The 21,612-nt window shown below is 41.6% G+C and overlaps 1 protein-coding gene and 1 pseudogene across 1 annotated transcript in view; one reads left to right on the top strand and one right to left on the bottom strand.

The window, feature by feature from the left end:
- The window catches only part of Vps53 (VPS53 subunit of GARP complex), a 192,304-nt gene that overhangs the window by 20,320 nt on the left and 150,372 nt on the right, over positions 1–21,612 (top strand). The window contains exons 3-4 of the mRNA XM_045158762.1: positions 7,138–7,187; positions 9,767–9,833. Of these exons, the coding sequence (XP_045014697.1) occupies positions 7,138–7,187; positions 9,767–9,833 (117 nt within the window). The remainder of the gene's footprint in view (positions 1–7,137; positions 7,188–9,766; positions 9,834–21,612) is intronic.
- On the bottom strand, positions 2,597–4,391 carry LOC105944715 (annotated as a pseudogene).

Raw genomic sequence — 21,612 nt, 5'->3', positions numbered from 1 at the left:
CTCGAACTCCCAGCGATCCATCTACTTCTGCCTCCCAAGTGACTGGATTAAAGGTGTGCACCACCATGCCCAGCCCCACTTACATTTCAAGCGAAAAAAATGTGATGCAGTACACTTGTGGATGTGGTTTTAACATAGACTATCTCCATGAATATAGAAAAGAGGCTGGCTCAGAACCATTGCCTCTGGGAAAGAATGCAGGGTCAGGCAGCATAAGGTAAGAGGAAGTTTTGCATTTCACTATACAATACTCTCTTTTGCCACCTGAAGTTTTGGTCATGTATGTATTTTAACATATTTAAGTAGCTTGTAAATGTTTTTATATTTATAATAAAAATGATATAAGTATATGAATCATAATCTTGATAGAGTTTCCCTGTTTTAGAAAAAGTATGAGAATAGCACAGAGACTTCCTGGCTGCCTGTTGTCCAGATTTCCTAAATATTAATATTTTTGAATAGGTTTTAAATAATTTTTTTAGGTGGGGTCTTGCTGTAGCCCAGGCTGACCTGGAATTCATTATGTAGTCTCAGGCTAGCCTCGAATTCACAGCCATCCTCCTACCTCAGCCTCCTGAGTACTGGGATTAAAGACGTGCACCACCACACCTGGCTTAAGTAGGTAATTTTTATTTTTAAAAAGAATGGACTCCAGGAGAGTTATACAAGCCAGGAACTGCTGTTCCTATTCTGCATATGAGGAAATAGAAAGTCAGAGAGGTTGAGCAGCTTGCCCTCCAGGGAGTTGGCCGAGGTGGAGGTGGAGGGTGCTAAGACAACTCAGCTGCTGTTCCCATGCAGTGGTGATTTAAATTATGTGGCAGTCCAGTTTTGAAGTGAGACTTGACAGACTAGGGCTGAATTGAATGCAGTTAAATTGAATTCCTCAGTTAAAGTAACATTTCTTTTCTGAGATTTGCCTTTACTTCAGACTATTCTTGGATTTCTGAAAATGTTGAGTAAAACCTTAGCTTAGAAAGGTAAGGAGAGCCAGGCATGGTGGCGTATGCCTTTAGTTTTTTTTTTTTAATTTTTATTTATTTATTTGAGAGAGAGAGAGAGAGAGAGAGAGAGGCAGAGAGAGAATGGGCGTGCCAGGGTCTCCAGCCACTGCAAATGAACTCCAGATGGTGGGTCCTGGGGAATCGAACTGGGGTCCTTTGGCTTTACAGGCAAATGCCTTAACTGCTAAGCCATCTCTCCAGCCTAGCGCATGCCTTTAATCCCAGCCCTTGGGTGGCAGAGGTAGAACGATTGCTGTGAGTTCGAGGCTACCTGGAGACTACATAGTGAATTCCAGCCTGGGCTAGAGTGAGACCCTACCTCGCAAAACCAAAAAGAAGGAAGGTGAGGAGATAAGAAAACAGCTCAGTGTGACATCAATCACGGATTCATTCCTGGCAGGCTTCTAGCTTCTGCCTGCCGGCAGATAGAGAGCTGAAAACAATTTATAAGGAAAAGTACTATATCACTACAATTCCTCTGAGAGAAAAAATATTCTCATGGGGGAAAAGAAAAGAGAATTTATAAAATACTTTGAAAACAAAACTTTTGAGTTCAAATGGTGCTTTATAGTTGTATATTTTCTTCTCCACTAGAGGGCACCACTTCCTCATGTTTTCTCCTCTCTGAGGTTAGAAACTGGAAATGCTTCATTTGTTTTGTCATTATCTTAAAAGTTTTATTATAATTTCAGTAGCCATACAGAGTTAGTATGACCAGCTGAAATACAGATAAAAGGAAGAAAGATCTAAATCCTTTTCATAGATTAAAGCTGATTCATATTTTATGTTTAACTTTTTGTTTTTTGTGTGTTTTTGGTTTTCTAAGGTAGGGTCTCACTGTAGGCCAGGCTGACCTGGAACTCACTTTGTACTCCCAGGCTGGCCTCGAACTCACAGCAGTTCTCCTACCTCTGCCTCCTGAGTGCTGGGAGTAAAGGTGTATGAAATCATACCTGGCTTTGTTTGTTAAAATACTTTTATTTATAAGGAGAAAATGAATGAATAAATGAGAGAATGAGTGTGGGTGCATCATGGCCTCTTGTCACTGCAAACAAACACCACTTTGTGCATCTGGCTTTATGTGGGTCTTGGGGATTCAAACCTGGGCAGGCAGACTTTGTAAGCAAGTGCTTTTAACCACTGAGCCATCTCCCCAGTCTGAGTATACAGATCTCAAGTGAACAACTTGATGGAGTTTCACAAAATGAATAAAGCCATTACTCAGATTGTGAAATAAAAGCTAGTAATACATCTTTAGGACTTCCTTGCCATTTCATAGTCACTGTCTCCCTTGGAGATAGTCATTATCATGGCTTCTAACATAGTTTCACCTGTTTCTCAGCAACACATTAGTAAGAATTAAACATGCTGCTATGTGCTGTAATTATTCACTGTTTCTTTGATTATTTTATTTTATTTTTTTAGGTTCTGGAGATGTTTTATTTAGCAAAGGATAATCACTGATTTTAAGATTTGATTTTTTTAATGGCATACTAATTAAACATAAGGTGGTCCTGGATACTACAAGTATTTACACACAGAATACACAATAAATATACAGTAACTGAAACACAGATTGGTTATCCAATGATTCATTTTGTATTCCCACTGTTCATCTTCTGTTTTATTTTCCTTTGCCTTTTGTAAATCCTTTTGTTTCTTGCTTTCAAATCTACTTTTGGCTCTGGTTTTACCCACTGTATTTCTACTGGCTTTTCCTCAGCCGGTGTAACAAAAACATCTGCAGTTAGATCATGTGGAAGAATAGTCTTTGGCTCCTTCTTTCTCAGTTTCTGAACATCTTTCACTTACTGTTTCTCTCTGTATTTTGCAGCTGTGAAGGATCTTACATTGCGCCCATGCGTGTTTGGTGACAGGTAGTGAGGATTTTCATATAAAGTTGATCCTCCAAAACGTCTCTGAAAACTCTTGATGAGATTTAATACAAACTGAGGTTCTGTTTCTGCAAGAGTAGCATCTTCTTCTATGATCTGAAAGTTCTGAAACCATATCCTATTATCCAAAGTGGCGAAAGTAAAGACATGATCCACAAATAGTTGGCTTTTGGGATGGTACCATGGTGTACTAAAAATCTGAATTAAGAGTTCTTTTGACAAAGTATAATGTGGCAATTCGTCAAAAGCAGGGTCAGACAACAAAAGGGGACGAGGACCTTTCAAACACTTTCAAGTCATCTTTAGTTCAGCTAAAGTATGAATATTTTGGACAATGAATTAGACAGATGGTCCATGAGGTGAATTTGAGAGCCCCATATAGAGATCCTGTTTATCTTAGCTTCAAAATAGATGCATTTATTGCAGTTTTTCATTTCGTACACATCATTAATCACAAATAATTTATCTTTATGATCCATTTTGGTATCTGCTTTAGAATGAGGCATCAACATTCTTAAGTCTTGCATTAAATATCTTGTTCTGAAACTGATTCCTCTGGAAGAAAAGATGAGGATTCGTTCCTTGTTTTTCCACTTGCCCCAGGTGAAGGCGGTCATGTATATGGTATGTACCAGTGCCATTGCCATTTGGCAGCCAAGCAGAGCTGGAGTCATGTTAACTTGTCCAAGGCCGGTTGCACAGAGGGCCGCCAGAATAACCCATTACCTTGCAAATGGGGCCTGGGATACGGTCTGTCTCCTCTTCTTCCGCATCTCCTGTGACAGCAGGGTAGAATTATCTTGCCCAGCATCTTTGTGGATTCTTTTTAGCTTCTTTTTTTTGCTGTTTTTTAAAATATATACTTGTAATCATTTTAAAAAAATAGTTAATTAATTTATTTATTAGAGACAGGGACAGAGGGAGAGAGAGACAGAGAGAGAGAGAGAGAGAATGGGTGAACCAGGGCTTCTAGCCACTGCAAATGAACTCCAGATGCATGTGCCACGATGCGCATCTTCCTTATGTGGGACCTGAAAAATCAAGCCTGGGTCCTTAGGCTTCGCAGACAAGCACCTTAATGACGAAGCCATCTCTCCAGACCTCTTTGCTGTTTTTTTTTTTTTTTAAACAATTATTTACTTTATTTATTAGAGGGAGAGAGATAGGACCTTCAGCCATAGGGAAACTCCAGACACATGCACCACCTTGTGAATCTGGTTTATGTGTGTACTAGGGAATCAAACCTGGGTCCTTACACTTTGCAGGCAAGTGCCTTTAATGCTAAATCATCTCCCCAGTCCATTTGCTGTTTTTTTTTTTTAATAACTTTGTCATAATCTTACATATTAAGTGTTAGTAAGAATATTTTAGGTTTTGTGAGTCTTGCAGTGTTTGTTCTATCTTCCTAACTCTGCTGTTTTTGCTCCAGAAGCAGTCATAGTCCATTTGGAAGAGAGTTACCATGGTTGTATTCCAATAAAACTTTATTCATAAAGCCGGGCGTGGTGGTGCACACCTTTAATCCCAGCACTCGGGAGGGAGGCAGAGGTAGGAGGATCACTGTGAGTTCAAGGTCACCCTGAGACTACAGAGTTAATTCCAGGTCAGCCTGGACCAGAGTGAGATCCTACCTCGAAAAACAAACAAACAAAAAAACCCCCCAAAAAACTATTCATAAACTTTAGGTGGCTGGGGCTGGAGAGATGGCTTAGCAGTTAAGTTTCTTGCCATTCAGAGTCTAAGGACCCAGGTTCTCTCCAGATCATCTGCAAGCCAGACACACAAGGTGACACAAACATGCAAGGTCGCACATGTGTACAAAATGGTGCTTGTGCCTGGAGGTCGACTGCAGTGGCTAGATACCTGGTACACCGATTCTCTCTTTCTCTCATAGAAAAAATACAAAAGAAAAGAAAAGAAAATTAGGTGGCTGGGCATGCTGGTGCATGCCTTTAATCCCAGCATTTGGGAGGCAGAGGTAGGAGGATTGCTGAGAGTTCAAGGCCAGTCTGGGTCTACACAGTGAATTCCAGTTCAGCCTAGGCTAGAGGAAGATCCTACCTCGAAAAACCGAAAAAAAAACAAAAAAGTGTTGGGGGGCTTGGGAGATGGCTCAGTGGTTTAAACACTTGCTTACAAAGCCTAACACCCCAGGTATATTCCCTAGTACCCATGTAAAGCTAGGTGTGCAGAGTGGCATATGCATGTGAAGTTCATTTGCAGGGGCTGGAGGCCCTGGTGTTCCTATTCTGTCTCTCTCCCTCTCCCCCTTTCTCTCTCCTTGCAAATCAATCAATCAATCAATCAATAAATAAATAAATAAAATAGGTATTTCATCTAGATTTGGCAGCAGTTGCCAACTACTGTTTAACAGTTTAAAAAAGAATTAAACATGGTGTCATACTTATACTGCAAGATTTTTTTTTTTTTTTTCAGTTTTTTGAGGTAGGGTCTCATTGTAGCCCAGGTTGACCTGGAATTCACTTTATAGTGTCAGGGTAGCCTTGAACTCACAGCGACCCTCCTACCTCTGCTTCCCGAGTGCTGTGGTTAAAGATGTGTACCACCACATCTGGCACTTTAAAATTTTTTTTTAATTTATTTGCAAGCAGAGAAGGATAGAAAAGAGACAGAGGAAATGGGTGCTCTAGGACCTCTAGGTGCTGCAGATGAACTCCAGATGCATGTGCTATTTTGTGCCTCTGGCTTTATGTGGGTACTGGGAAACCCAACTCAGGTCATTAGGCTTTGCAGGCTAGCACCCTAACTTCTGAGCCATCTCTCCAGCCCATGATTGCACTTTTTGGTATGTCATAAATAGGCATTAGTGCATCGTTTCCCTGTGAAAGAGAAAATTTTTTAAAAATATATTATTTATTTATTTGAGAGAGAGAGAGAGACAGAGGAAGAGGCAGAGAGAAAGAGAGGATGGGTGCATCATGGCTTCCAGCCACTGCTAACAAACTTCAGACACATGTACCCCCTTGTGCATCTGGCTAACGTGGGTCCTGGGGAATCGAACTGAGGTCCTTAGGCTTCGCAGGCAAACACTTTAACCACTAGGCCATTTCCCCAGCCCGAACGAGAAATTTTTAAAAAACATTTTGTTTATTTTTATTTATTTGAGAGCGACAGACAGAGAGAAAAAGAGGCAGATGGATAGAGAGACAATGAGTGTATCAGGGCCTCTAGCCACTGCAAACGAACTCCAGGTGCATGTGCCACCTTGTGCATCTTGCTTCTGTGGGTCCTGGGGAATAAAACCTTGAACTGGGATACTTAGGCTTCATAGGCAAGCACTTAATTGTAAAGCCATCTCACCAGCCCCCTGAAAGAGAATTTTTTAAAAAAATTTTGATTTATTTTCATTTTTTTATTTTAAATTTTTATTAGCATTTTCCATGATTATAAAAAAAATCCCATGGTAATTCCCTCCCTCCCCCCCAACTTTCCCCTTTGAAATTCCATTCTCCATAATATTACCTCCCCATCACCATCATTGTACTTACATATATACAATATCAACCTATTAAGTACCCTCCTCCCTTCCTTTCTCTTCCCTTTATGTCTCCTTTTTAACTTACTGGCCTCTGCTACAAAGTATTGAAAGAGAAATGTTTGAAAGTAAAATAATAGCTGGTGGCTGGCGAGGTGGTTTAGTGGTTAAGGTGCTTGCCTGCGAAGCCTAAGGACCCAGGTTTGATTCCCCAGGACCTATGTAATCCAGATGCCCAAGGTGGCATATGGCACATGAGCCTGGAGTTCTTTTGCAGTGGCTAGAGGCCCTGATACACCCATTCTGTCTCTCTCTCTCTCTTTCTGCCCCTTTCTCTCTCTGTCTCCCAAATAAAAAATATGTTAAAATGCCAGATGTGGTAGCACACACCTTTTATCCCAGCACTTTAGGAGGCAGAGATAGGAGGATTGCCATGAGTTCAAGGCCACCCTGAGACTGAGCTAGAGTGAGACCCTACCTCATAAAACCAAAAAGAAAAATATATTAAAATAAGATGGGCGTGGTGGCACAAGCCTTTAATCCTGGCACTCAGGAGGCAGAAGTAGGAGGATTGCTGTGAGTTTGAGGCCACCCTGAGACTCCATAGTGAATTCCAGGTCAGCCTGAGCTAGAGTGAGACCCTACCTCAAAAAACTAAAATAAATAAATAATATATGCATGTATATATATGTATATTAAAATAAAGTAACAGCTGGGCACATTTTTTTTTTCTTTATCCTAGTCTCTGGCAAATATAGATGACGTCGTGAACAAAATTAGACTGAAAATAAGGTGAGTGACACCATGTAATTGTTAATTGATCAAAAGTTTATTATTTATTTATTCAATACTGAATCACCCTTTTTTGTGAGAACACTAAAATCTCAAATTAAAAACAGTTTGTACATGTGTTTCTGTTTGAACCTTGTAGCAAAGTACTTAATTCTTTGGTTTGTCTTCCATTACTCATTAAAAAAAAAAAAAAAAAGGAAAGGAAGGTGTTAAGAAAAACCCACAGCTAATTATGGCTGGGGATGTAGCTCAGTTGGTAGACTGCTCTCTAGCATGCATGCATTCCTGGTTGGGTTCGATCTCTAGCACCACATAAGACCATAATCTAGGTAGGGGCTGGAGTGATAGCTCAGTGTGTAAAGGCACTTGCTGGCAAAGCCTGATGGCCCGGGGTTCAGTTCTCCAGTACCATGTAAAGTCAGATGTACAAAGTGGTTTGTGCATCTGGAGTTTACTTGCAGAGGCAACAGGCCCTGGTGCACCTATTTTCTCTCATTCACATTCTCTCTTTGTCTCCTTACAAATAAATAAGTAAATAACAATTAATTTAAAAAACAAACAAACAAAAACCCTAGAAACTGAGCATGGTAGCACATTCCTATAATTCTAGCACTTGAGAGGTAGAGGAAGGAGATCAGAGGTTCAAGGTCATCCTCAGCTTCATAATAAGTTTGAGGCATGCCTCATACAATAAGAACTTAGCTCAAAAAAAAAAAAAAAAATACAAAAGGAGGCAATGTTGGGTATGGTGGCTTATGCCTTTAATCCCAGACTGAGGTAGGAGGATTTTGGTGAGTTCAAGGTCAGCCTGGGCTACAGAGAAAGTTCCAGGTCACCCTGGGGCTAGACAGAGACCCTGATTCAAAGAAGCTAAAATAGTCAGGTGTAATGGCACATACCTTTAATCCCAGCACTTCAGAAGCCTGGTCTAGGGTAAGACCCTACCATAAAAAACCAAAACCAACCAAACAAAAGACCCAAAACAAAAGGAGTCAAGAGCTTTTCTATTTTCATAGTGGGTTTACCTTTTTTTGCATTACCAAGGCTCAGTTATGGAGCTGGGATTATATGTGTATCTATTGGGTACTTACTGGCTAGCAATATTGGATCTGTTGGTTGATCTGGGTGGTGACCCAGAATTAAACACTGTGATTAACTCAGGGCATGATTGTCCATGTGATGGTCAGGGGTCCTACCAGCTCAGTAGCTTGTCGTACTCATGTCTGTTTATAATTTTGGCACATGGTAGGTACTAAATAAATGCCTATTCAGTATATAAATACCTTAAATATAATTGTAGGGTTTTGTATTTGTTTGTTTTAACTTTTGATGAGGGAAAATGTTTATTTTGAATTTAGGACAAGATTTTTTTCCCCAGCATTCTTTTAGTAAAGAATGAGTCTTTACTGGGTCTTTCAGTAAAGGCCCCTTCTACATGAGTTGTTCCTGTGGTATACTAGGAAGCACAGAAAAGTTTCCTTATTTTTCTGTTGGGCTTCTACTGTAACAGTTAGAGTAGAGTTTGTGAGAAAGTGAAAATTCTGGGCTGGGATATGGCTCTGTGGTTAAGTGCTTACAGAAGCATGAAGCCAGAGTTTGGACCACAGCACCCATGTCAAGGTATGGTGGTGTGGGCCTATAATTAATCCCAGTGCTGGATCCTTAGGGCTTTCTGGCTAGCTAATTAATGTAGCTGAATCAGTGAGCTCTAGGTTCAGCAAGAGACACTTGTCTTAAAAAATAAGGTGGAAGGCAATTGAGGAAGACCCCTGACATTGATCTCTGGCCTCCATATGCACATACGCTTATTATATAGCACACATATATGGTCATGTACACATTTGAACATGCATACACATGTACAACAAATATACACATGCAAAAAAAAAAACCCCAAAGAATAAGAAAGTAAAAATTCCTAATGATTCAGAGATTCCTGTGAACATGATATCTTCCACTTTCTTGTTTTTTTTTTTTTTTTTTTTCCTTTTTTCTTTGAAATGGATTCTTCAAATGACAAATGAAGCTGATAAAACCCCTCTGGTTGAGGTGCCATTTAATGGCCCTTGTTGAGCCACTGGGTAAGAGGCCCTGGAAGCCATAGAGCGTTGTCAGGTGGGTCGTATGATCAGGGCACAGAGAATAAGTACTGACTTCATACATACACCACCCTGGCTCCTTGGCCCCTTTAAGTTCACCGACGAGGGGATTTTGTGTGTGGTAATTTGAACTCTCTGGCTTATTTCTGTAAAACTTCTACAACTTTGTCATTCCTGATTTACTCCATGAAAAGCACTAAAGTTTTATTGGTCCCTTCAGACAGCTTCTGAGTAGTAAGTAAAACTTGCCATGTTTTTAAACAAGGACAGCTCCCAAGTGTGCGCAGTCTTAGCTTCTTGTACTCATTGTTGCCCACCGGGCCCAGGGCCTCCTTCTTCTATCATTCATACTTGTTTGGCTGTCTGGATACGTAGGGTGCAATCTGCAGAAGCTGAATGAATTACTGATTTTCTTTTTCTTATGGTCCACCCAGAGTTGAGATTATTTAAATGACTTGTATCTATAACTTTTTTTGCTAGGAGACTGGATGACAATATCCGAACTGTTGTAAGAGGTCAGACAAACGTGGGGCAGGATGGAAGGCAAGTAAGTAGCACATTCCTCCATATTAATTACACTCCTCTGATTTCTTGAAGATGCAAAACCAAGTGACTATAAACTATTGACCTGCTTACAGAGCACCTTCTCATTGGTCTGTCCCGTATGCAGCAGGAAATGTGCATGACCTGCTCCCTGCCATGACAGGGGTGAGGTCCTCTCGCACTAGCCAGGAGCTCTCGTTCGGTGTCCTCCAGACCTGGAGCATATATAACACACAGATTACCCAGAGCCCGCAGACCACAGTGAGCAAACAGAAGAGTCCTTATCTCAGACATCTCTTGTGCCTGCTTTATTTTGTATACCATGGCTAACTAAAGCTCCTCTTTTGAGCTAAGCTGGGGTTTGCTTTTAGTTTTTTTTTTTTTTTAAGTAGGGTTTTACCCTAGCTCAGGCTGACCTGGAATTTACTGTGTAGTCTCAGGGTGGCCTCAAACTCACAGCACTCCTCCCACTTCTGCCTCCTGAGTGCTGGGATCAAAGGCATGCACCACTATGCCCGGCTGCTTTCAGTTTTTATTTAAAAAAATTTTATTTATTTATATTTAATCAGAGAGAGATAGAGGAGAGACAGACAGAATGGGCATACCAGGGACTCCAGCTGCTGTAAACAAACTCCAGATGCTTGTGTCACCTTGTACGTCTGGCTTTACATGGGTGTTGGGGAATTGAACTCAAGTCGTTAAGCATTGCAGACAAGCACCACTGAGCCATTTTCCCAGCTCTGCTTTTAGTTTTATTGCTGCAAGGCAGCTATAGTTCCCTGTACTTAGCTTTGCCAGCCGGCAGGTGACTGGGTTCATTTCAGTGTTGTATAGTTCTTTTTTGTTTCTAGTTAAGGAAGGCTGTTGAGAGGGAATGTGGAGAAGAAATATTTCTCAATGATTGAAGGGCCAGATGTTATCAATTAGCCTCTGTTTTAAAATATGAATTTTGTTCTTCTGTTTAGGCATCATATTACAGAAATTGTAGTCATAACAGAAATGCTAGGCATACCTTCTAGCCTTCCTTTCTACAGTGTCTGGTCTTCCTTGTTGAATACAAATTCAAATTCAACCGTGCCCTGGGGATGGCTTCCATCCTTTTATTTGTCCTCTTTGACTTTTTGTAGTTATGGGATTGAAACCAGGGCCTTGTGCATACTAGGAAGCAGTCTACCACTGAGCTATATCCCCAGCCATTGGATTGTTGTTGTTGTTGTGTTTGTTTAATTTGCTCTTACATGTGTGCGAGGATATGTGTGGGTGCACCGGATGCTTGGCCACTTAAAAAAATTTTTTTTTAATTGACAACTTCCATAATTTTAATCAATATTCCATGGGAATTCCCTCTTGCCCCCCTGCTTGGCCTATTGTCTGGCTTACATGAGTGTCTGGGGAGTTGAACCCAGGCCTGCATGCTTTGCAAGCAAGCACTTTTAATTGCTGAGCCATCTTCTTAGCTGTAGCCTCCCCCCCCTCCGCTTTTTTTTCCTTTTGAGACAGTGTCTGGCCTCAAACTTGTGATCCTCTTGCTTCAGCTTCCTGAGTGCTAGGATTGCTGGTGTTGCCTACCAAACCTAGCTCTCTTTGGACTTGTAATAGAGATAATTTCTGAAAATGCTTATATGCTGCTCAGATGTAGGGTAGGGGATAGGTCTCAGTCCATGTAGAATTTTCTGATCTTTGGTATCCTTGTTTTCTCTGCTGGTAGATCACATGTATGAGTCTCTTTCATTTACATTTTTGTTTGTTTTAATATGTTATTTGCTTATTTATTTGTATTTAAAAGTACTTATTTGAGAGAGAGGCAGAGGCAGATAAGAAAGAGAATGGGTGCACCAGGGCCCGAAGCCACTGCAAAAAAACTCCAGATGCATGTACCACCTTATGCATCTGGTTTATGTGGGTACTGGGGAAATTGAACCTGGGTTCTTAGGCTTTGCAGGCAAGCACTTTAACCACTAAGCAATCTTTCTGGCCCTTATTTATTTGCAATGGGGGGGGGGAGGGAAGGAGAGGGGTAATACCAGGGCCTTCTGCTACTACAAAATAACTCCAGATTGCAGGTGCCACTTTGTGTATTTAGTTTTATGTGGGTACTCGGGACTCGAATCCAGGCCAACAGGCTTTATAAGCAAGCACATTTAACTGAGCCATCTCTCCAGCCCTTGTTTTGAATATTTTATTTATTTATTTATTTATTTATTTTGAGGTAGGCTCTTACTCTAGCCTAGGCTGACCTGGAACTTACCTACTCTGTAGTCCCAGACTGGCCTTGAATGCACATTGATCCTCCTATCTCTGCCTCCTCAGTGCTGGGATTAAAGATGTGTACCATCACACCTGGCCTTTCTTTTCTTTCTTTCTTTTTTTTTCACCTGAGACAGAAAAATAGGGGCAGAGAGAGAGGGAGGGAGGGAAGGAGGGAGGGAGGGAGGGAGGGGGGGAGAGAGAGGGGGGGGACAGAAAGAAAGAAAGAATGTACACACCAGGGTTTATAGCTACTGCAAATGAATTCCAGCACCATCATGTGCACCTGGCTTATGTAGATACTGGGGAACCAAACCTGGGTTTTTAGGCTTCACAGGCAAGAGCCTTAACCGCTAAGCCATCTCTCTAGCCCTCTTACAGTTTTAGTTATATCCATTACAACTTTTTCTGACATCTTATGACTCTCTTTTTACTCTTTTAAAATAATATTTATTTATTCATTTGACAGCGAGAGAGGGAAAGAGAAAGAAAATGAGTGGGCACACCAGGGCCTCCAGCCACTGCAAATGAACTCCAGACACATGCGCCACCTGTGCATCTGGCTAACGTGGGTCCTGGGGAATCGAACCTGGATCCATTGGCTTTGCAGGCAAACGCCTTAACCTCTAAGCCATCCCTCCAGCCCTCTTTTTACTCTTTATAGTCTCCTGCTGTCTTTATTTTATTATTTTGGTTTTTCGAGGTAGGGTCTCACTCTAGCTCAGGCTGACCTGGAATTCACTATGTGGAGTCTCAGGGTGGCCTCAAACTCACAGCAATCCTCCTGCCTCTGCCTCCCGAGTGCTGGGATCAGAGGCGTGCACCACCACGTCCGGCTCTCCTTCTGCTGTCTTATAAGAAGTAGCCTATCTTCTTTATTGTTGTCCTCATCAGTGTTTGGAGGCATGTGACTTTCCTACAATAGATCCTGATTATCAACTCTTGCATGATCTTGGGCTTCCTGCTTTGTTCTTGTCTGCTGAGGTAGTTTCATGAAACACTGCTTCTTTGGATGAAGCGCATGTAAACAGACCCTTAGAGGTTATAAAGAACAGGACAGCCTCCTTCTGCCCGTGGACTTTCCTTCATTTATGTCTGGTCATGTCACCCGCCTTTTCAGAGCCTCAGTGCCTTCTGACTTACCAAGTGATTGGCTGCCACTTTCTGTGCTTGTCACTCAAGCTTTCTACTACATGTCCCATTCTGTCTCTTCTTGTGTTCTGTCCCCACTGGAAACTTGAGGCTGTATCACATGCCCCATACTCTCCAGACCCATGCTTATGTATTTCTTTATGCCTGGAATAGTTTTTCACCTCTCTTTCTTCCAGTTTTTACATTTCAAAATCTTGCCCATTTCAGGGCCAGCTCAAAAACTTCTTTTATGAAGTTTTGTTTTTCTTATCTGAATAACACCTAGGAAGCAGCATTTTAGGACTGGAAGGTACTTGGAGCTCATCTGTCCCACTTCTCACCTCCTATGAGGGAGAAATGTGATGGCAGCATCACCTGTCAAATGTGTGTTCCTCCTACCTGTTACCCATGGGCAGGGGAGATGGCTCAGTGAAGCACTTGCTGTGTGAGCATGAAGACCTGAGTTTCTTCTCTAGCACCCACATAAAAGCTGGCTGTGCCACGCACACATGTAACCCCAGTGCTGAGGGGTGGGGGTGGGGATGAAGATAGAATCTCTGGGGCTCTCTGGTTAGCCAGTCTAGCCAAAAAGTAAGAGTTTTAGGTTCAGTGAGAGACCTTGTTTTAAGGAGATGAAGTGGAGAAGTGATAGAAGAGGACACTCAACGTTTCCCTTTGGCCTGCACAGGACATGTGCATCTGTGTGCGCTCTCTCTCTCTCTCTCTCTCTCTCACACACACACACACACTCACAGCACGTATTACATACTACATATACTGTACATACTGTACTCACCAACCCTCCTTCCCCAACAACAAAAAGATCTTACATGTCCTCTGTACACTCCTTGAAATTAAGAACTGAATCTTTTCCATCTTTATATTATACTTCAGTATACATAGTCCACATGCAACTGCATTGAATATGATCAGTTATAAGCAAGTTAAAGCCCTTGCACATAACCATAAAATGTCATTTCTAGTTATGTTATGTTTGCATATTCCTCTAATGTGGCTTAATGCTTTATTTCTATGTAAGAAATCTTTTTCTTTTTTCTTTCTCCTTCCTTCCTCCCTTTCTTCCTGTCTCTTTCTCTTTTTCTTTCTCTCTTCCTTCTCTCTCCTTCTCTCCTTCCTTCCTTCCTGTGTCTTTCTCTTTTTCTTTCTCTCTTTCCTCCCTCTCCATCTTTCCTTCCTTCCTCCTTCTTTCTCTCTTTCTTTCTTGCTTGCTTGCTTTCTTTCAGTGATAGGATTAGAACTCAGGGACTTGTGCATTTTGGGCAAGTATAAGCAGCTCTAACACTGAGCTACATTCCCAGTCCTTGATTCATGTGTGAATAGTCCCAGGGTACAGTTCTTTGGAATCACACTCCAGTCCCAGGGTGCTGTGATTTGGAATCACACTACTGTTTAGTGTGACTCAGCCTACATTTAGAATGGCTCACTAGAAAATTTAAAATACTTAAGAAAGTCTTAGGTATTTACAGTTCCAAGAATGTGAAAATAAAGTGAATGACTCATCAGGACTTTTTGTTGGGTGATGCTATGCTCATATACATCTTTGTTGGAGAGAGAGAGACCCAGAAGTGGGTGGCCTGAAAGAACGTCTTGTGAAAATAGGTTACAGGTTGCTGCAGCAGGGTGGATCATATTTCAGAGAGCAGGACCACATTTTCAAGAATGTTTAGATAGCATTTCGATCTGTGATGGAATTTTGTATTCGTCTCCCTAGAATCCAGACAGAGAGGAAGCCCAGAAGAAATAATTGCTTTTCCTGTCATCCCCTCCATCTGTCTTTTACAAAAGTTTGTAATGCAAGCTGAAGTGGAGGCTTTTTTCTTTTTTTTTTTTTCTAGAGAACTCTTGGGTCCTGTCCTTGTCAACTCCTAGGGATGAAGGCTTTACTCTGGCGGGTGGTTTGCTGAAGAAAGTCTCTTTTTGACTGGCACAGGCTTGGGAGAATTATGGATGTTCCAAAATACTGAGTTTTATAGGTCAAGAGGCCCGGTGTTCCCCTCTTCCCTGGAACACAGGAAAAGTTTGCTTTCAGAACTTGTTTCCTCCCCTTCTGAGGAATGTTCAGGAGGAGAACAGCAACAGAGACAGAAGGAACTTTTCCTTCCATAAATTTAATCTTGATCACATTCAACCAGAACAGATATGCTTTTTAAAATTTGTGTAAATTAGGAGAAGAAGCTTATTGCACATTCATAGTTTGTGTGTGTGTGTGTAAATATATGTTCGAAATGTCTCTTGTAGTCCGGGCTGGCCTTGGACTTCTGATCCTCTTGTCTCCACTTCCCTAGTGCTAGGATTACATATATGTACCACCATGCCCAGCTTTCATGATGTCTTTAAAGTTATTTTCAGGGGGCTGGAGAGATGGCTCAGCAGTTAAAGGCACTTGCTTGCAAAGCCTGACAGCCCAGGTTCAATTCCCCAATACCCACATAAAGCCCAATACGCAATGTGGCACATGTGTCTGGAGTTCCTTTGCAGGACAGGAGGTCTGGCATACTCATTTACTCTCTGTTTCTGCGCCTCTCTCTCTCTCTCTCTTCTCTCTCTCTTTCTAAATAAATAAATTATATATATATATATATATATATATATATATATATATATATATATATATATATCTTTATTTTTTTTTTTTGCTTTTTTTGAGGTGGGGGTCTCACTGTAGCCTAAAATGACCTGGAATTTACTATGTAGTCTCATGGTGGCCTCAGGCCCATTCTGCCTCCCAAGTGCTAGGATTAAAGGTATATAAATAAATGTTTTAAAAAAATACATTTATTTATTTATTTGAGAGAGAGAGAGAGAGAGAGAGAGAGAGAGAGAGAGAGAGAAGGAATGAATATGGGTATGCCAGGGCCTCTAGCTACTGCAGACGAACTCCAGACACTTGCGCCCCCTTGTGCATCTGGCTTACGTGGGTCCTGGAGAATCGAATCAGGGTCCTTAGGCTTCACAGACAAACATCTTAACTGCTAAGCCATCTCTCCAGCCCAATAAATGTTTTTTAAACAGATATTTTCAGCTTAAGTTCTTTGACACACCTATTTGGAGAGAGGGATAATTTATAAATGAAAGAAACAGTGAGACCATTTATTGAGTCTCTTGAAGTTTCTGAAATATTGGCTACTTGGTTAGCACTCTGCTAAACATTTTAGAGAGCTTTTGGTATTGACCACGTCCTGTGTGGGCCAACTGGAATTGTTCTAGTCTGTGGCCTTTTCTAACCAGGCTGTGGTGCTCTTACAAAGTTCACATGGCACTGAGTCCTCTCCATTTTTATCTGCTGAAATCATCAATCCAAAGCTTTAATTAAATGCCCACATGTTTGAAACTTGTGGATAAAATGAGTCAATTCAACAAAGATATGATCTGATATGCTATGAAATTCATGCTTGCCAAGATTAAAATGGACAGCTTAAATATAGGCAGGAAGAGGGATGAACAGAAGACCTGGCTGGGAGAGGGAAAAGCTGACATGTGATATCAAGAGTGACCAAACCTTGACCAATTTCTTGTAAGCCCTGAGAGCCACCGAGGCAGGATCTGCTGCTGGGTTTCTGTCTGTAGTGTGGGACTTCTGTGTGGCTGTTTCTTTGATGACTAAGGTTTGGGGGAGAAAAGAAAGTTTGCACTCTCCAGCTCTGCTCACTAGGACTTGGGTTGGAAAGAAGTTCTGGATAATTGTAATGTAAGTTTCTTCCCAGTTTGAGAATTCTTTATGTAGCTTCCTTGACCTTCACATTCGGAAGGAGCTTGGATACTTACATGATGAGGAGCTCACTACTTCTCTGGCTCACAGCACAGACTATTCCAGTTTCTACAGCTTTAATTGTAAGAAACCTCTTTATTAGGCTGGACTGGAGTAATAAAATAGACCTCTTGGTCTCTGCCAGCTGGACTATTGTGAGCCTAATCCCTTTTCCTCGTTACCACTGCTGAAATTTAGAATGGTTCTGTTTCTAACCTAGCCATTCTCAGTTTCCTTTACTTTATAATGTACTTTCCAGAGCTCTTACCCGTTGGTTGCTTTGCTCTGGATGACGGTTTTCTACCATCCTCCTTAAAATGTGTTCCCAGGGGTGGACATAGTATGTCTGCACACAGAAGGACTCCATTGAGGGAGTCTACCAGTGCCCAGAAGTTAATTGTAAAATTTTGTATGGATAGACATATTTCTGGAGAGAAGCCTCATTGATTTTTCTTTTCTTTTTAAATATATCTTATCTATTTGAGAGAGAAAGAGAATGGGCGCATCAGGGCCTCTAGCCACTACAAACAAACGCCAGATGTATGTGCCACTATATGCATATGCCTTAAGTGGGAACTGGGGAATCAAACCTGAGTCTGTAGGCTTTGCAGGCAAGCACCTTAACCACTAAGCCATCTCTCCAGCCAAACCCCTTTGATTTTTCTAGATTCTCTAAGGAATCTGAAACTCTTCAGATGTTCAGTAGTGCTAATAAGACACTGTTCTTTTGTCACCTGGGATTTGGAAGGGTTTTTGTCAGTCATAGCTTCTGTTGGCATCTGTTGAGTTGCCAGCCACTAGCAACTCCCAGGTTAAGAGTTGTAAACATGCCCTCAGAGCTAAGAAAGAAACCTAAGTAAAGCCGGGCGTGGTGGCACATGTCTTTAATTCCAGCACTTGGGAGGCAGAGATAGGAGGATCGCTGTGAGTTCAAGGCCACCCTGAGACTACATAGTGAATTCCAGGTCAGCCTGGGCTAGAGTGAGACCCTACCTCAAACAACCAAAAAAAAAGAAAAAGGAAAAAAAGAAAAAAGAAACCCAAGTGGCATCGCTGATTGGCATGCAATCTGTAGCTGTCCTCTGTGGATTGAGGACCCTGTCTGCAGAGGACAGCTGCATATGGATTCTAACCCAGTTGTGACTTCTGAATGCAGATCTGAAGTTGCCAGACTTACCAGTTTTTCCAAAAGAAGCTAGAAATCCAGATTTTTTTTTTTAACTCTAGTCCAGGCTGACCTGGGATTCATTATGTAGTCTCAGGATGGCCTCAAACTCACGGCAATCCTCCTACTTCTTCCTCCTGAATACTGGGATTAAAGGCGTGCGCCACCATGCCCAGCTGAAATCTGGATTTTTCTATACCTCTCCCAGTTTTTAAATGTTGGCTCTTAGTGGTTTTCACAAACATTGCAAAGGCCAGACAAAACCCATCTGTGAGCCAACACTATGCAGTGCTGCCCCTTTTTCATGTGAACTTCATTTAAGCTTTCTCTTCCTCTATTTGTGCAAAGTATTCTTTGAAATTAGCTGTTAGACTTTAAGCGTCATGATTGGTTTTATTTGCACTTTACTTGATCATTTCAATCTGCTGAGCCTTTCAGAATCTTGATGATGGCCCTTTCAAGAAATTGTCAGTAGATTTGCCACACCTTTCCCTCCATCTTCATTGGAAAGTGGAGAAGGCTGGGTTCAGAGCCCTCTGTGGCCTGTGGTTGGAGACTTCCTGTTCTTGTCCTCGTCTTCAGTTTAAAGTGCCAGGCCTAGAAAACACAGTTTCTAAGTGTTCTTGGTTACCGTCCAGGGCTGTGTTTCTTTTTTCTTTTCATTTCTTTTTTGAGGCAGTATCTATCTCATGTAGCATAGGCTATTATCCAAGAACTCTCTCTGTAGCCCAGGCTGTCCTTAAGTTTCTGATCTTTTTACTTCTACCTCTTGAGTGCTGAGATGACAGGCTTATATGACCATGCCTGACTCAGAACCATCTTTCTTTCTTTTTTAAAAATTTTATTTATTTGAGAGAAGACAGAGAGAGAAAGAATGGGTATGCCAGGGCCTGTTGCCACTGCAAAAGAACTCCAGACACATACACCAATTTAAACATCTGGCTTTACATGGGTACTGGGGAATCAAATCTGGGCCGATAGGCTTTGAGAGCAAGCACCTTTAACCACTGAGCCATCTCTCCAGCCCAGGCCCATGTCTTAATCTTTCTGTTTCAGTTTTCTTTATACTTGCTTGCTTCACTTTTCAGAGATAACAAGATGTATGAATTAAATCAGCAAAATGAGTTGCATTCCAAGGAAAAAAAATATTCATTGCTTTTCATCATAAACAGTAGCACACCATCTAATTTCAGCATTAGAGCAAAATAAGTATTCTCTAAGACTGAACAGCGTCATGTTGGTCTGCAGCATGTGGGATTATAACAGCTTAATCACAGGAGCATTTGTGTTCCTACCTTCCATCACTTTAAATTTATCCTGCTTCTCATTTTCTCTTGGGAAGAAAATAAAGCCATTGATTTGAAAATGGCAGAAAATGCAGGATATTAACTTTAAAGGCACTGTAAATAATTCTTGTTAAATGGCACCTGCCAACAGGACGTGGTGATGCACACTTGTTATCCCAGCATGCAGGTGGCTGAGGTAAGAGAATTGTGAATTTGAGATCAGCCTGGTCTACATAGCAAGAGCCTATCTAAGTAAATAAATACAAATTTTAAAAAATCAATAAGTTATAATTGGCTGTATGCTAAAATATACTGCCTTAAGAGTGAGTAGGCTTTTAAAGTATAAACTTTCTGGGCGTGATGGCACACGCTTTTAATCCCAGCGCTCAGGAGGCAGAGGTAAGAGGACCACTATGAGTCCGAGGCCACCTTGAGACTACATAATGAATTCCGGGTCAGCCTGGACTACAGCAAGACACTACCTTGAAAAAAAAAAAGGTATAAACATATTTTCTCATTAGTAGCTGAGAATGACTGGCTATTCCTCCTACCTCATCATCCCCAGTAGCTAGGTCTACGAGTGTACACTGCAGTACTTGGGTTTTCCCTTTTTCTTGTGTTCTCTGTTTTATTTTATACCTTTCAGAATATCTTCAGACAGAAATTGCTATAGTCTGGGCATGACCAGGGGATCCAGAGAATACTGATTTTTTTGATTTTTCAAGGTAGAATCTTACTTGTAGCCCAGGCTGACTTGGAATTCACTCTGTAGTCTTAGGCTGGGCTTGAACTCACAGTCCTCCTACCTCTGGCTCCCGAGTTCTGGGATTAAAGGCATGGGCCATCACGCTCGGTTATAAATGTAAATATTTAGAGGGCAATTTGATGGGCACAGTGTGTCCATTTAGTCAAACAACGGTAGTAGCTTCCTCCCTAAGGTCATAGGCTTTTGACTAGGTTTTAAATACCCCCTCCCCCTCCCAACAACAGCAACAAATGAACTCCAGATACATGCAACACTTTGTGCATCTGGCTTTACCTGGGTACTGGGGAATTGAACCTGAACCATCAGGCGTTGCAAGCAAGGGCCTTTAACCATCGAGCCATCTCTCCAGCCCTACTATTGTTTTTTAAAAATTTTTTTTTTGAGATAGGGTCTTCCTCTAGTCCAGGTTGACCTGGATTTCACTATGTAGTCTCATAGTGGCCTTGAACTCATGGTGATCCTCCTACCTCTGCCTCCTGGTGCTGAGACTAAAGGTATGCATCACCACTCATAGCCATCCTTCTACCTCTTCCTCCCAAGTGCTGGGATTAAAGGCATGTGCCACCACACCTGGTTTCAGTGACTTTTGATGAGTACATTATTAATTTAAAAAAATTAAAGCTGTGCATGGTGGCACATGCCTTTAATCTCAGCATTTGGGAGGTAAAATTAGGAGGATTGCTATGAGTTTGAGGACATCCTGAGACTACATAGTGAATTCTAGGTCAGCATAGGCTTGAGGGAGACCCTCCATCAACAAAACAAAACAAAAAACAACAACAAAAAATAGGGGCTGGGGAGATGGATCAGCAGTTAAGAGCCCTTGCCATGCAAACACGAGGGCCTGAGCACACGTGAGACCATCTGAATTTGATTCCCATCATGTAAATAGCTGGGAAAGTCCAGGCATGCCTGTAACCCCAGTTCTGCGGGGAGCAGAGACAGGTGAATTTCTTTCTAGGGCTCACTGGTCAGCTAGTCTGACTGATAATGGCAATGCCTTGTTCAGTGAGAGACTATCTCAAGGAAACATGGATGAGCCTCTGGCCTGTGCATGCGTGTGCATGGGACATCACTTCTATACATATATGTGCATAAACCAACACCCCCCCCCCCCACAGAGAAATTGCATGAAACAAGCCTGGCATATTGGCCCATTTTCGTAATCCTAGCACTTGGGAGGCAGAGGCAGGATTGCCACAAGTTTGAGGCCAGTTTAATCTAGATAATAAATCCTGTAACCAGCCTGGGCTACATTGTGAAACCTTTTCTCAAACCAAACAAAAAATGCATAAAATATTAGTAACATCATGTATAGTGACATCAGTTCATTCATAGTAGTGTACAACTGTCACTGCTTTCATTTTTATAAATGTGTTCATCATCCCTTACAAAACACCTCTGTAATCATTAAGCAGG

Source organism: Jaculus jaculus, chromosome 9 (assembly GCF_020740685.1).
Source record: "Jaculus jaculus isolate mJacJac1 chromosome 9, mJacJac1.mat.Y.cur, whole genome shotgun sequence".
Taxonomy (NCBI): domain Eukaryota; kingdom Metazoa; phylum Chordata; class Mammalia; order Rodentia; family Dipodidae; genus Jaculus; species Jaculus jaculus.
The sequence above is the reverse complement of the archived record's forward strand: the minus strand, read 5'-3'. Positions and strand labels throughout refer to the sequence as shown.